The sequence below is a fragment of the Protomyctophum parallelum genome (genome assembly GCF_964188405.1).
Source record: "Protomyctophum parallelum genome assembly, chromosome: 5".
Lineage (NCBI taxonomy): Eukaryota > Metazoa > Chordata > Actinopteri > Myctophiformes > Myctophidae > Protomyctophum > Protomyctophum parallelum.
Window position 1 is genome coordinate 9,809,370 of NC_139702.1, and position 17,419 is coordinate 9,826,788.

The 17,419-nt window shown below is 46.4% G+C and overlaps 1 protein-coding gene across 2 annotated transcripts in view; it reads left to right on the top strand.

Annotated features, from left to right (window-relative positions):
• Positions 1-17,419, top strand: part of LOC310858604 (F-box/WD repeat-containing protein 7-like) — a 140,098-nt gene that overhangs the window by 71,855 nt on the left and 50,824 nt on the right. For both annotated transcript variants that reach the window (XM_083764787.1, XM_083764786.1), the window contains exon 2: positions 11,693-11,775. In XM_083764787.1, coding sequence (XP_083620913.1) covers positions 11,693-11,775 — 83 coding nt within the window. The remainder of the gene's footprint in view (positions 1-11,692; positions 11,776-17,419) is intronic.

Genomic DNA, 17,419 nt, shown 5'->3' on the forward strand with positions numbered 1-17,419 from the left:
TCCAGGCCACATTTACCAGCTCCTACTCAGCTATTGTAAAATACAGGTCAAAGAATAATTCAGCTTGAGTTCTCGTTGCCGATCTGGGTTGTAAAGCACCACCCCAAATGTCCCACTCTATTCTAGACGGTTGAATAAAGGTGTAGGCGTTGAGTGCCTCAAAGGCTGCTGGGAATTCAATGCCCCATCACCTGTGAAAAGGGCCGTTCTCAGGAGAGAGTGACTGTGATTCTTTTTTTGTTGTAAGTGATGAATGATGCAGATGTTCTGTGAGGTTAATAGTGGTGGGGTTTAGAAGGACTAATGAAGAAAATGTCAGCGTCCTAATTGGTATCCCAAGACCATACGGCTTCATATTACCAGCAGCACACTCCATGCATTATACAGTACAGAGCTATTAGTGGAAATTATGCAGTGTACCTGGATGCTAAGCACCTGTGCTCTCTGCATCTGACAGTCATTCTTACTCCAAATGAGGTAAAACAGCAGAATACACAGCTTCAGTTCTTCGATCAGCAACAATGGAAGCAAGCTGCAGTGCAGTTTATGCCCCAGACAATCTTTCCTTAGATGACTGCATAGATAAGACAAGTGTCTGGAAAGCCTATGAATCGTGGCGCATAAGGCCCCCTAGACATGAAGCGCTAAGAGAAAAAAAATCAGACGCGTGCGAAAGGGTGGATAGATTTGTTTTGCTTTCCATGTTGAATCGACTTCCTGCACTCTGCAGAGACACTGTAGCCACTTGGGAGTGACGGCGTATGCAGTGCAGTTATAATTGAGAATCACTTTCCAAGTAGCTCTGGGTAACCGCGTGGCACACAGCAGACACCTGAATGCCATTCAATATTTCTTGTTTTAGATTTGTGTCCAACGGAATCAATGGAAACTTTTGTGCTTGTTCTTCAGAGAGCCAAACAAAGCAAGCCCCCCCCCCCCCCCCGTATTTGAATAAGATAATAAGGTGCCTGCGCTGCTTTGTTTGCCTGACTACCTCGCTGCTCTCCTGGAAGTGCTGTGTGACACCAGGTGTGACAGAAATACAAACAGAACAGCCCTTTTTCCTGACTGCGGCCTGTCGCTACACCACCTGCTTATTTTTAGCCGTGGAAGAGATGTTTACACTCCCTCTGATTTGTTTTGAGCGTTCCTACGCAGTGAGCCAGCCCGCCGTCTGCCAGCTTTGTTAACGAAGGCATGCCATGCGTCGAGTTGTTTACATATTAAGAGCGGGGCTGTCCGCTTTTGAGCGTAAATAAGCAGGTACACTGTCTGGACGTACATGTTTTTGTGCTGCCAAACGGAGCTGCCTGCGTTCCGTCATGCAGCCTGTTGGCCAAACGGAGCTGCCTGCGTTCCGTCATGCAGCCTGTTGGCCAAACGGAGCTGCCTGCGTTCCGTCATGCAGCCTGTTGGCCAAACGGAGCTGCCTGCGTTCCGTCATGCAGCCTGTTGGCCAAACGGAGCTGCCTGCGTTCCGTCATGCAGCCTGTTGGCCAAATGGAGCTGCCTGCGTTCCGTCATGCAGCCTGTTGGCCAAATGGAGCTGCCTGTGTTCCGTCATGCAGCCTGTTGGCTGGGATGTGTGAAGTGCTTTATGTTAAACATCTTTTTTAAATGAAAAAAATTTGAGAATCGCTGTGTTTGTTTTGAACTGTTACAAAACCAGACAGTCAGCTAAGCTCCTTTGATTTTCACAGTTGGCACGCTTTGGATAATCTCACCTGTGGAAAGAGTGATATGTGGTGTTGTAACGTGTTCCCCATGGACTCCAGCCCCCCCTGTGAGGTGGTCATTTTTGTAAATAAATTTTTATTTGAAAATAAACCTAGAGACTTGACGTCCAGTAAGTGGGTGTTATGATCAAAATAAGAACATTATAATGGTGTGTAAAACCGAAAATCGCAAATCTTTGCCTCAGACATGTTTGTCCGTGTACGGACCTGTGTACGGACCTGTTGGTGACGGACTGCACCACTCTGCTTTCACCACCGGGAGGACATACTGTTGAATGTCGGACTGCACCACTCTGCTTTCACCACCGGGAGGACATACTGTTGAATGACGGACTGCACCACTCTCCTTTCACCACCGGGGAGGACATACTGTTGAATGTCGGACTGCACCACTCTGCTTTCACCACCGGGAGGACATACTGTTGAATGTCGGACTGCACCACTCTGCTTTCACCACCGGGGAGGACATACTGTTGAATGTCGGACTGCACCACTCTGCTTTCACCACCGGGAGGACATACTGTTGAATGTCGGACTGCACCACTCTCCTTTCACCACCGGGAGGACATACTGTTGAATGTCGGACTGCACCACTCTGCTTTCACCACCGGGGAGGACATACTGTTGAATGTCGGACTGCACCACTCTGCTTTCCCCACCGGGGAGGACATACTGTTGAATGTCGGACTGCACCACTCTGCTTTCACCACCGGGAGGACATACTGTTGAATGTCGGACTGCACCACTCTGCTTTCACCACCGGGGAGGACATACTGTTGAATGTCGGACTGCACCACTCTGCTTTCACCACCGGGAGGACATACTGTTGAATGACGGACTGCACCACTCTGCTTTCACCACCGGGGAGGACATACTGTTGAATGTCAAACTGCACCACTCTGCTTTCACCACCGGGAGGACATACTGTTGAATGACGGACTGCACCACTCTGCTTTCACCACCGGGGAGGACATACTGTTGAATGTCAAACTGCACCACTCTGCTTTCACCACCGGGAGGACATACTGTTGAATGACGGACTGCACCACTCTGCTTTCACCACCGGGGAGGACATACTGTTGAATGTCAAACTGCACCACTCTGCTTTCACCACCGGGGAGGACAATATAATCCGATCCTCCAGTAAAGAGCGTGTGTGTGTGGTTGGTACTCTTTTGCCTTTAAGGCAGCTTTCGTGTTTCAGACTCATTTAAACTTTGAGTTCATTAGTTTAAAAAAATCACACCTGTGTGAACTGAGTCGTGCAACTCCCCCAACCCCCCCCCCCCCCCCCCCCCCCACACACACACACACACACACCTCTCTCTCTCTCTCTCTCTCTCTCTCTCATATTAGCAGGCAACAGTGCAGCACTATCATTATACTGGTGCTCATTAACGTCACATAGGTGAACACGGGAACACAGACATTGCTGTTCTTTGGAGTGGTTGCGCCACTCAAAAATACAGTAATTTATATTAATAATAATAATAATGAACAAGAGATAGCCTACACTTCATTGGAGCTTCTGTGCTCCTGTTAAATGTAAATGTACATACATGTGACATGTAATAACTAAAACGCTCAATTCATGGTCTTATTTAAATTGGCTAGTTAGTTGTAAGTGCTGCCTTGAGGGAATAATTTTAGAGGCAAAAACAATTACCCTGTGTGCCAGGAGTCTGTCGTGTGGTTGCATCCTCGGAGGAGAGGAGCAGGAGCAGGGTTTCTCTCTCTCTCTCTCTCTCTCTTCCTCCTCCCCTTTCTCCTGCCCCCCCCCCCCTCTCTCTCTCTCTCTCTCTCTCTCTCTTCCTCCTCCTCCCCTTCCCCCCCCTCTCTCTTTCCACTCCTCCCCTTTATCCTGCTACTCTCTCTCTCTCCACTCCTCCCCTTTCTCCTGCTGCTCTCTCTCTCTCTCTCTCTCTCTCTCTCTCTCTCTCTCTCTCTCTCTCTCTCTCTCTCTCTCTCTCTCTCCCCCTCCCCCCCCCCCCTCCCACTCATCTCATCTCTCTATTCTCTGCTCGTCGTTATTTCTCGTCGGAGCCTCCAGCTTGCAGGATCTTTGCTCCGCATTGTGACTGAGCCTCATTCAGAGTGACACGGCGGAGCTTTCCTTTTACCGTACCGGGGGAGGAGGACAGCACAGTCAGGACTACTATAAACACACACACACACACACACTCACTTTCTCTCGCTCACGCTCTCTCACGCGCGCGCGCGCATTATACGCACACAGTACACAAACACACGGGCACGGCGGCGGTCCGGTGCATGGTGACGTGTGTAGGCAGCAGGAGGACTGGAGCATGTTCACACCACGGATGGTGTTGGATGTACCTGAGACTGCACTGCCTCCGCACGGTCACAGCGACGCCACCAGCAGCACCACCCACACGCACACGCCTTTTCCGGACTTGATCGTTTTCCACTGACAAGTGAAAGAGAATTAAGAGAAAAGAGGAGGAGGAGGAGGAAAGCCCCCCACGTCAGACGACAGCCATGGGGTTCTACGGCACTTTAAAGATGATATTCTATAAAGTGAGTAGTTTTCGTGATCAAGCATGTGAAATAATAATATGCTCTCTAGGACGCCGTTTTGACGCGTCCCGATCATCATGATGCTTTTCCTGACCACTGCAGTCAGAGGATGGCGGCGGTAACATAACAGCAGCCCACAGTCGATGCGATGCACGTTTAAAATGATTTAGGTTGAGGCGTGGTGTTAATGAACCGTATAGGCTAATACCGCTACGTGATGTGTTGGGCATGTAACGTTGCTGTCATGACATCTTCTCCCTCTCCGCATTCACCGGGGAGTCGATCCCGATCTGCCTGTGGACTGACGGTGTCTGATTAGATGTGCAAATCGCTTTGCATTGCGTTACTTTCCAATAAACTGCCGCTGTGATCAGCCGAGCGTCCGGGCGGGGGGAAGAGAGGGGGGGGGGGGGGGGGGTTTGGGCGGATTTCTAAAATCAATCAGCATATTAATTTAACGCGCCTGCGTTAATGAAATCGCATTCATTTAATCCCAGATCATCCGTCTCCCCTGCTGAATCAATGGGGCTGCATATGGCTGTGCACCTGCGTCCCAAAGAGCCGGCCGAGAGCTCTTGTGTGTGTGTGTGTGTGTGCGCGCGTGTGTGTGCGGTTTGGTCCTCCCATCGCACAGGGACGAGAGCACTGTATAGGAAAGCCATCACATTAATGTAGGCTAATGTACATGATCACGATCCCCCCCCCCCCCCCCCCCCCCCTATAGAATATACACATTCTAATATCGCACACTGCTGCAGTATATGCATTCTGCGGCATGCTTGGTATTGGTATCTTCTACTGGCCAATAAGTGTGCCTTCTGTGAGATCCGTGTAGGAGATCAGATTGTTGGTAGGCTGTATGGGGGGCTCGCCTGCCTGTTCCTTCTATATGGGGGGCTCGCCTTGCCTGCCTGTTCCTTCTATATGGGGGGCTCGCCTTGCCTGCCTGTTCCTTCCCAGCCAGGAGGAGGAGAGGGAGGAGGAGGAGGAAAGCCCCCCACATCCCGTTCCTTGACATGGTGCACTTCCCCCAGGCGTTAAAGCACAGATAATGGGTCACTGTGTCAGACCGTGTGAGGTAGAATATCTCCTCCAGGATGTTGGCTGTGCTGGACGGACGCCGGCCACCAACCAACGCCAGCTCTCCTGCTAGAAGTATCGTATACTATAGGGGGAAGTGGGGAACATTGTTCTGGGGGAAGGAAGGAAGGAAAATCATTATTTCATTTTGATAAGCCATGAATTGTTGTGTCCTCATGTCGGAGCATTTCATTAGAGATAGATTTTTTTGTAAATAAATAGCAGATCTACAAGCTCAACAAGCTGCGTGAGTCTTAGACAGCAGCGAGTGTGCTTGACATTGACAGCGATTGGGTCGATGACCCTGGAACGATGGACCGGGCTTCCGTCTGGCTAATCATCCGTTTACTCTACAGCGATATTTTAGCGCATCCCAGAGTGAGGCTAATGCTGTGAATGTGCCCCTCCCCGTGTTCACAGTCATACCGTTTCAGCATCTACAAACCAAGGGAGAGAGAAAAAAATGTGAAGGAGAATCTGCAGCTGCTGCCGATTTCACGCAGCGTATTATGCAAACAAATTGACTAATCTGGAGTGTTCATTTGCCAACATGTTAGAAAGGAGGTGCTGAAGGCTTGCGTGGCTTTTGTACTTGCATGCGTTGCACGCAGGCATCACAACTCGAACATCGTCAAGGAACCGCTATTGTATTCCTCCCTTGATGTTTTAATAATTTATTAAGAGTTGTGCCTCATTTACATTGCTGTGTTAAATAGTGCTCATATATGTAGCAGTACATCCCCCTGCAGCTGAACTGTGTTCTGCTGCTATCTGTTTGTTTCACCCAGAGGAAAATTATAATCCCGTTAACAGATATCATTTCTAAAAAGTGTCCCCCCCTCTATTGGGCTTCCTTCCGCTTATGATCCGGATATCTGTTATCTCCAGTCACTCTGGCACGGTTCTCGGTGAGAAACGTTTCAGATGGCTCCTGCTGCCTGTAGCGTGGATGACATTTCAATGAATCGAGGTGTTATTACATCAGGGAGTGAATGCGGTCTTTTTTTTTTAAACAGAATTATTCGGCACTTGAGCTTGAGTAGATAATACGGTGAAGAGACACAGGAGAGCTGTGATGATGACCATTCAGAGTGTCCATTCAAACGCTTGAACGTTGACTACAGTAGATCAGTACAGTATGTGCTATGCAACCGGCAGAGCCGCTAGAATTTCCAGATTGCATGTTTTTTCTCTCTCTCTCTCTCTCTCTCTCTCTGCACCCATCTGTTGTGCTCTTCTGGCCTCTGGCCGTGTCTTGGCCATGGGAGACAGAAGCCGGAGGACGTCAGACACCACACCAAGAAGTCTGATTAGAAGCGCTTTCCAAACATAACATTCTCTGCTCGTCTCTGGTTACCTTTTCCCAGGCTTTTAAACACAGGAGGCTGTCCACACACACTCCGCTTCTCAACGCCTTCACTTAGAGCTGCATGGAGGTTTCCACTCCGCCCCCCCCCCCCCCCCCTCTTGCATGCACACATGCGCGCAAGCACACACACACATGCACGCGCACATTCACACACCACACACACTTACAACCAACACCCTATTCTCACCCCCTTCACTCAGTTTCTTATTTTTTCTTTCAAACACAAGCTTTTGCGTGTGCGCTTACGCGCTCATGCACACACACACACACACACACACACACACACGCACACCCAGTACGTTCACGCACACATCCCAGCACTCCTTGCCTATTGAACTGCCAACACAGTGAGATCACTCCTTGGAGAACAAGGGAGTTAGGTGGGTTGAATGGGACTCCTTGGAGAACAAGGGAGTTAGGTGGGTTGAATGGGACCTCGGCAAAAAACGGGGGAATCCTATAAGCCGGTCCACTCCCGTTAATCAATGGAACTCTCACAGCCGCATATTTTTACATTTAAGGCTTGATGGAATATAGATTCTATTGCGAATCCCACAAGCGTCTCGTTTCTGAAGAAGACGAGTCGTACATTTCCCCCCCTGCTCTCGGGGCTCTGACTGCTGCCTTGATCTGACACCGTGGCAGCCTGCTCTGAGCCCCTCTCTCCCCCACCACGCATGTGGTTCTTAATCAGTAGTACCAACGCTCTTTTCATGGCAGCCGCTGCTCCATTCATTTCCCCCGAGGTCGCTCGCCGGTCCCTTTAGTCACACTCGGGTGACCCGGGGAAATAATTCTACAACCAAGTCTTTGATAGGGGGAGCGTCTTGAGGGCTGACTTATGCTTGGTTTCGCGCCGTGTTGCGAGCCGTAAAATAGCCGATCGACAAGCTCGCGGCGGGGTGCAGCGCAACCCGATGTGAGCTTGTAGATCAGTGCATGACACTAGCACACACCTAAGTATAATTCACCCTTCAAGGTTCAAGGTTCTTTATTATTTGTCTCCCGAGGAAGAAATGTGACCCTTGAAAGGGTCGTGTGTTCTTTATGCACGCCCATACACACACACACACACAGCCATACACACGCACACGCATGCACACGCATCTTATCTGTCATGTCAGGCCTTGCTATTCAGTCAGACAGTGAGTTGATGGGTTTTGAATCGATTTTTCTTCTTGTCCTTCTCCTCTATCCGAGTGGAATTTCCTGCGAGGGTGTTTTTATTGTTCTTCTCACAGAACCATGGGTGCAGCCGGCCTCGTCACTGTGCTTCTCATTTATTGTTCTTCTCACAGAACCATGGGTGCAGCTGGTCTCGTCACTGTGGTTATCATTCGCTGTTCTCCTCACAGAACCATGGGTGCAGCCGGTCTCATCACTGTGCTTATCATTTATTGTTCTCCTCACAGAACCATGGGTGCAGCCGGCCTCGTCACTGTGGTTATCATTTATTGTTCTTCTCACAGAACCATGGGTGCAGCTGGTCTCGTCACTGTGGTCATCATTTATTGTTCTTCTCACAGAACCATGGGTGCAGCCGGCCTCGTCACTGTGCTTATCATTTATTGTTCTTCTCACAGAACCATGGGTGCAGCTGGTCTCGTCACTGTGGTCATCATTTCGGTGGCGCCGTCGTCAAAAACAAAACAGAATATTTCACATTCTCAACTCGTCCTTGGGTTTCCTATCTCCTCAACCACACGGTCTACTCTTTCAGAACATGCAGAAATACACACCAAAAAAAAAACCATCCACAACATTATTTTTCAATGTCACTTACTGCCAACTATACCAGCAGTTAGACGAACCAACGTTTTTTGACCCCTCTGGCCTTTTGTGAGTGTTTACTATCGTGCTCCTCGGGTGTTGTCAAACGGAAGAAAACATGAATGGATGGATACGAGGGCTGTAAGAAGCAGCCGTCTTCATGTGGAGTAGACATGTTCATCTCTACCCAAAACACTGAGCAGACAAGAAGGGAAGCTTCCGAACGTTTTCACCCACCAGTACCCCTTCCCGTCCTTAGCACACCACTCAGGAACGACACAAATCCTTCCTAAGCACTTTGTGGCTTCCAGACATGGTTTTTATGCAATAATTGTGGATTTGAAGCTCAGTGAACAGCGCAACTAGTGGGACTTCCCAAGATCCCCCAGCATGTTGCAGTACTGTTGCTCTAACCATCCAAGTCTGAACGCAGCTCAGCACTAAAACATTCCAGGTGACTAAAATGTGACTAAAACTAAATGAAAACTATTCATGAAACTATAAATGTGCTACACCGCCGTGCAGCCAAAATAGCAGATCTACAAGCTCACCGCACGCTGCAGCATGCCATGTGCATGTGCTTGTAGATCTGCCAATTCCACTGCACAACACCAGGGTCACAACAGACTATAAATCACCCTGGAGTGTTGTCTTATGCCACACTGCAGGCGGGGAGTGGCTTGGTAGCAAGAAACGGCTGCAGGACCATTTTGACAAAGCACATAATTAACTGCACACAAGCGTGGATTTCAGTAAGCTGGTCCCTAAGTAACCTCTCCCAAAAAATAAATAAAAAACGTTTTAACAGGCAGGGATATATACCTCTAATGGGGGAAACTGCGTCATAAGAGTTTGAACTAATACGTTCTAAACAATGCATTGCTGGCTCTCTATATTTTATAGGTGTCATTTGCTTTGCATTGTTGGCTCTCATCTGCACATTTTTACCCCTGCAAGCATTTTTCCTGACGGTCGGGCACGCAGGGCTTTTGACTTTGAACTTACAGCACTGCTTCTAATCAGGAAGGCCATGAAATGATTTCCTTTCTAAATTACTTCGTATAATTCAATATTATGACATTTGATCAATGTTTGCTCTGAAATGTGTGCCTGTTGCAGCAGGAGACAAATGAGCTGTTGAGAGACAGGGATGTTTGTCTGACCTAGACACACTGGCGCTGTACTCGCGTCATACTGAAAGGTACCTTTAACTACCTTACATCCAACGATCAGGGTTGCATAATCATACAGACTGACATTTTCAAAATGTCACAATCGGGCAGAAACCATGTATCTTATATATATATATATATATATATATATATATGTGTGACAGTTGTGCAAATGCAGCAAAAATAACTTCTGCAAGCTCACAACACGTTGCGATGTGATGCGCTGTGAGCTTATTTGTGCTGTTTTACGATTTATCTTTTTTTCTTTTCTCTTTTTTTACATTTTCACCCAAAATAGGGACACCAGGTTGAAAGTGATCAAGTCTCTGTGGAATGTATACATATTTATTATTTAACCAATGAAAACCATTAATGAGAACTTGTAACTACAGTAGCATCAACATGGAGACCCCGGGTCATAATTTATAAACCGTCAAAGCAGTCTTTTCGACTGACAGTAGGAGATCTCCGCCTTTGAGTTGCCTGAGGACTTGTAAAATCCAAGGTAGTTGCTGGAACAGCTGCTAACGAACCCACTGTACGCCTACCGCTCTGGAAACCATTGGTGTCGCCACCCCCATGTGAAGGACTGCTCTGAATGCTGTGGCTTGGTTCTGCAATGCAGGTGTATTTTACAGTGTTTTTTTCCCAAACTGTTTTAGCAACAAAAGCTGGGAGATTGCCCTCGGTCTGTAGTAAAGCAGAAAATGTATCGACTGACTTGCAAAGAAAGAGAGACAGTCACACACGTGCGTGTGCGTGTGCGTGTGTGTGTGTGTGTGTGTGTGTGTGTGTGTGTGTGTGTGTGTGTGTGTGTGTGTGTGTGTGTGTGTGTGTGTGTGTGTGTGTGTGTGTGTGTGTGTGTGTGTGTGTGTGTGTGCAAAAATACCTCCTCTATCTGGAGTGGCCGACAGATGAAGTTGTGTGAACTCGAAGCACACAATTCCAACAGAGGGCTTGTGTGAGATCAAAAACATTTATTTGAACAGAACTTTGGAAACTTGTAATGGAAAATCGACTTCTAACTTGGCGGAAGTTCCAACTTGTTGCTGTAACTGTGCTCATTGCGTTGTCCAGGCTTCCAAACCACATAGCAGGTGTTATCATATCTAAAAAGATGGAGCTTTTTCATCATATTATCGTGGCACATCATCGGCGTTCGTTCACGGCCACACACATGACCATATGACCATGTTTACCCGTGTTTAGTCCTTGTGAGCCATGGGGTCTGTGTGTTGACTCACATGTCAGCTGTCAACCGTCCCGGGGTCCAAGGATAATTACCCTGACAGCCCATCTGTGGTGAAAACCAGACCCATCTCCCTGAAAATGAGCAAATCTACAAGCTCACGGCGCGACACACTCTGAGCCTGTAGATCGGCTATTGTTGTATGACGGAGCATAGCATAACCCGGCGCCGCTCCGCTCCAATATCTGGAGCGATGACAGAAGCCTCGTAGCCTTTTAATTATCAGCTGGAACGTCATGAAACGTCAACGTCTGTCTGTGTCTGTGCGCCTCCTGGCTGTAATGACACGTTGACGTCACACCTGTTGACACGAGGCAGTGTGCAAAGAAAGTTGGGATTTTTGTGACATGGAATTAAAAATGTCTGGTGAAGGATGTTGTCGTCTCGCCTCGGTGAGGTTTTTCTTTTATCTTTCGTCCCTGCCGGCGCTTCGTCTCACAGACGGATGGAAGTCGTCTTCCGCTGCGTCGTCTGGAGACTTCCTGTGTGTCAAAGTATAGAGGGAGATGTTTTGTTCTTTTTAAAAGATGAGAAGACATTTGGAAAAAGAGAGAGAGAGAGAGCACTTAGTGTGCATTTGCAAATGATGAATTATAGTCGTGGTTGTTCCCGTGCTGCATGCTATTTACTTTTCGGGAAGGATGCGATTAAATGAATGTCTGAGTGGAGAGTGTCTCAGAGTGTCTTGTGTTGATTGTAAATGTGACCTTCTCCAGTGTCTGACTCTTCTTCCTCCGTTTCTCCACCCCCTCTCTCTCTCTCTATCCTCCTCCTGCAGATGAAGAGAAAGTTAGACCATGGCCCCGAGGTCCGATCTTTCCCTTCAGGAAAAAAGCCCTGCAAAGGCTCGGAATATCCAAGGTAAGAGTTAATTAGAGTTTATCGACCATTTAAATTTTTTTGTTGAAGACATCTGTAATAAGTCCGGATCTTTTTTTTGTGGCTTTCGCCTTTATTTGATATATTATTTAATGGAGGGACAGACAGTAGGCTGACAGGAAATGGGGAGAGAGATGGGGGGGGGGAAGACATGCAGTAAAGGCCGTCGGGATCGGGAGTCGAACCCGCGGCACACTGCCAGACTGGATTACCAGCCAAGGTGCCTGGACCACTGAGCCATGGCCCAGGCCATCAGTCTGGATCTTGAGTGCTTTTTAAGGTTCTCAATCAGCCAATTTGTGAGGGAATGGGCCTTATATTAGTGGGCCTAATCAACCCCAGTAAATGGAGTATATACTGTAGAGTTTAAGTGTTATACATACTTCTGAAGAGTCACATGAATGAGTAATTGAAATGAGTTTCAAGGCATATCATGCGTTCTATGGACCGTTGATATCAGACATGCCCCAATATGACGTCTTCTCTATAACCTTGTTCATTTTAACCCATTCTGTACGGGAACCCATTTTGGTGTTTAGCATCATGTTATGCTTTACCTATTGAAAAATAGCAGATCTACAAGCTCATATCGCGCCACCGAGTGGCGCGATACGAGCTTGTAGGTCTGCTATTTTTTGAAAAATCGAAGAACGACTGACATTTTTAGAATTCTGATCTCAGGTCAGAATGGGTTCATCAGACCAGTGTGTGTCCGGCGGAAACCTCGTATGAATCTGATCTCAGGTCAGAATGGGTTAAAGCATGCTTACTTTTCTACAGTATGTCTTTATTCAGTGAAGTCAGACCATAAAACAGGCATTTTTCATGTTTGTCATTATAATACATACTGGATAAACTGGATGCATTCATTGACCATTACATGCCATCATTAGTTACCCCCGTTAAGAGCTTCCAGATCCAGTAATGGAGCGTGATTGAAACTAACTTTTTTTAGGACACTTATCTCCCGGTTCTGAAGTGCATACAGTATCACACATCTATTCTAGATAAGATGAAGTGCATACAGTATCACACATCTATTCTAGATAAGCCCAGGCTGAAGTGGAAGAGCGAGAGATATGAACAGAGATAACCATATCTGACATCTGGTCAGATCAAACTTAAAATGCACGCGCACACACACACACAGACACACGCGCACATGCACAAACACTAGGGTGGGGATCTATTAGGACTTCAACGATGCGGGTTCCTTAATGATTCCCTCTTAACAGTCCGATGGTTCCCTTCCCTTTAACGAGTCCTATAGGAGGTACCAAACGGACCCTTACAGATCTGTAACTCTGACAGTGTACAAATGGACCCTTACAGATCTGTAACTCTGACAGTGTACAAATGGACCCTTACAGATCTGTAACTCTGACAGTGTACAAACGGACCCTTACAGATCTGTAACTCTGACAGTGTACAAATGGACCCTTACAGATCTGTAACTCTGACAGTGTACAAATGGACCCTTACAAGTCCTTGACATTTAAAAGCTTATAACCACTGGTATTTAAAATTGTATAGCAGATGTAAATTCCTTGAATGTTTAACCCATTCTGACCGGGCACCCATTTTGGTGTTGGCATCATGTTATGCTTTACCTATTGAAAAATAGCAGATCTACAAGCTCGTATCGCGCCACCGAGTGGCGCGATACGAGCTTGTAGGTCTGCTATTTTTGAAAAAAATCGAAGAACGACTGACATTTTTAGAATCTGATCTCAGGTCAGAATGGGTTCATCAGACCAGTGTGTGTCCGGCGGAAACCTCGTATGAATCTGATCTCAGGTCAGAATGGGTTAAGGTGTGTTTGTGTGTGTGTTTGTGTACACACACACACACACACACACACACACACACACACACACACACACACACACACACACACACACAAGGCCGTTGTTGCCGTTTCCCAGAGATTTTCCTGCGAGCGCGGCGGCCACTTTACTGGCAGTGCTGCCGTGTAATTGGTCCCAGTCTGCAGCTTCCCATCCCATTAAAAATGAATCCATTATGCAACAACAGAGCCCCAACAGGCCCCCAACAGGCCCCCAACAGGCCCCCAACAGGCCCCCAACAGGCCCCCAACAGGCCCCCAACAGGCCCCCAACAGGCCCCCAACAGGCCCCCAACAGGCCCCCAACAGGCCCCCAACAGGCCCCCAACAGAGCCCCAACAGGCCCCCAACAGGCCCCCAACAGGCCCCCAACAGGAGTGAATGAGAAGTGCTGAGGTTTGGACCCGGCGCATTGTTTGCCCCCACCAGAGTTTCCCCATCGAAGCCATTAATTATTCTATTGATTTGCTCTTTCGATGAGTCAAATAATCGTGAAAGCACACTTTGTTTACACCAATTAGTCTCATGTTTACACCAATTAGTCTCATTTGGCACTTAGGCCACATTTAATATTCCGTCGTACAACAGTAGCATTCAAAAAGAGCTGCTATTTATATATATAATATATCACTCATTCTTGAGATGAGGGACAAAAGTGGAAAAAACATGTCCCACACATAAGAGCCTTATTATTGTTAAGAATAAATTAATTTAATAAAAATAAAAGCACTTGCAAAGTTAAATGTAATACAGTTGTGTATTATTATGCCATTAATTTCATTATAATTGTTTTCATATGCCATCTGAATTAGTTAAAAGCAGGCACTGTACCCAAAAACGCCTGTATTTAGCCTGTCCCCAGCAAGTGGTCATAATTTCAAACTGCTAAAAAAGTGTCTAATACTGTCACAATCACATAAATATACATACTAAATTAAAGTAGATTGTCAACAACATAGCAAACAATATACACAATAATTTTAATTTATATTTTCCATTAGATATCTCATATCAAATGTGTGTCCCACGTCTCCTGTCAACTCCGTCAGGTTTTTTAAAAGTCTTAAATTAATCAGAAAATATTGTCGACAGATTTAGCCTGAAGACTCCTTTTCCAAGTCCCGTTTGTATTTGTTGCAACAGTGGAGCACCTGGTCTGACAAGCATTCAATTGTTTGATATTTTAAACAAACAATGTTGATATCAGGGTGGTCACAGCTTTTACATGTCAACTCCGTCAGGACATTATTATGATCTTTGTTAAGAATTCCAAAATAATGTTTATTATAAAAGTTTAGGGTTAGGTTTAGCTAACAAATGAAGCAAAAACAAAATGGCTACATTGTACTACAGAGGGTTAAGATGAAAACAAATGACATTTTGTCAACTCCGTCAGACGTCAACTCCGTCAGGTTTTGTGTCTGACGGAGTTGACATGTATCTGACGGAGTTGACAAAAGTGTTCCTAAAACAATAAAATTATAGTTTTTGAATAATGGGACGTATTCTAATTTGGCACACAGTTAGAGCATGCCTTAAGGAACATTTTTGGCTATAGGGCCATCACAGATTTGTCTCGTGGTGACCATGGCAGCCATTTTCCAAAATTGCCACCACCTGATGTTATTTTACAATAACTCAAGTTCTACACCACCTAGGATCTTGATTCTGGTGACTAAGACTACATTTTCAAGGATGAGGGATACAGTGGTACAATTTAGATTTTCCCTGTGACCATGGCAGCCATATTTCAAAATGGCCGCCACCTGCTGTTATTTTACAATAACTCAAGTTCTACACCATCTAGGATCTTGATTCTGGTGACTAATCATACATTTTCAAGGATGTGGGATACATTGGTACTATTTAGATTTGTCCTGTGACTATGGCAGCAATTGTTTTTCAAAATGGCCGCCACCTGCTGTTATTTTACAATAACTCAAGTTTTAGACCACCTAGGATCTTGATTCTGGCGACTAATAATACATTTTAAAAGATGAGGAATACAGTGGTACTATTTAGATTTGTCCTGTGACCATGGCAGCCATTGTTTTTCAAAATGACCACCAACCTGCTGTTATTTTACCAATAACTCAAGTTTTAGACCACCAAGGATCTTGATTCTGGTGACTAATCATTACATTTTCAAGGATGAACTTTCTCTGGGAGGGGTCAGGGCTTATTTCAGGTGCAGGTTGAGTTGCTACTGACAGGACATTAAAAGGAGGTGGGCTTTCTGGCCTTTGACTTGTCCCTTTCAGGTACAGACGCACAGTTTGACTTCACTGGCCACTGCAGTGTGGCGTTGATCTTGGTGGCCTCCTGCCAGTGTTTCTCCATCCTTCTCATGACCTCTGTGTTCTGGGGCTCTGTTATAGTTAACTTACATTGTCTTGGCTGGAGATTGCTTTCCTGCAGGGTCCAGCCCAGTCTTGTGCAGATGGCTGCTGGCCCACCTGGAGGCCCCAAACTCACTTGTTCGGTTGGTGTGATTAGGTGGGGTGGTCTTCCCCAATCAGGATGAAGGGTTTAACCCTTTCAAACGGCAGTCTGGCCAAGTGTCTGTATTTAGTTGTGAGGCTAGATACAGGATACGATTTCTCACCCAGCCCCAGGTGACTTGAGGTGAAGGCTCCTTTGATTTGGTAACATTGCTTTGGTTGACATGCTGGGGACACAGAACGACACTGATGCCTTCAGTGTCTGCACATCCTGCCTGATAGTCCTGAAGGCAGATCTTCTGTCTTCAGTCTTTCGCTCACTGTTCACTGCTCAATGTTCACCTCAAGCAGGTCTTCAAGGTGTTTGCCTTTGCACAGGCTATATGGCTAGGACTCGTGCTTCAACCACTCAGAGAACTCCAACATGGTGTTGGTTGCTCCTGGGCCGCAGAGCATTGTGCGGCAGAATTCAGCTCTCATCTCTGGTGGCAGCTTGTTGAGGAGTCGTGCAACATGTGAGCCGCATCTAAGTTCTGTGTCTCCCTCTGGGCCTAGGGTAGACACTTGCTATTTTCCGTAACACTAATTGGTGGGGCTGTCCAAACTTGTTGTTTAGTTGTCAATCGGGTCTCTGTTGGTGAAGTCGGGTCTAGGTGGTCTAGATGAGTTAGTCAGGGGATATTAATACAATATGGTAATACATTCCTTATCAAGAATTTTCTTCACCAATGTGTTTGGAAGGGTGTCTACTAACATATCCCACATTGCTTTATATTCAACCACCCTAGGGGAACTTTTGACAGCTGCTGAAAGTTGGGGTACCATCAACAACCTATATAAGGCAAAATGTTCATTATGCTTTAAGTAGCATGTGACATGTCAAACTAGGGAGTTTTCATGATTCTGAATGCATTCCAAACATTAGCTATGCACGAAGAACACTCCTTGGGCTGAAAACGGCCATAGCCGTCATCACAAAATGAGGTCAGCACATTTGGGCAAGTGGATATATGGCCGAATTTAGCCCAAGGGGTTTGACCCCTAGTCAGCAGCTGTCAAAAATGTTCAATAGAAACCAATGTGGGATATGTTAGTAGACACCTTTACAAACACATTGGTGAAAAAATTATTGGTAAGAAATGTATTCACAGATTTAACATTATTCTGATAATATTCCCTGACTAAATTGGTAAAATAATAGCAGGTCCACCATTTTTGAAAATGGCTGCCATTGTCACAGGATAAATCTAAATAGTACAACTGTATTCCTCCTCCTTGAAAATGTAGGATTAGTCACCAGAATCAAGATCCTAGGTGGTGTAGAACTTGAGTTATTGGG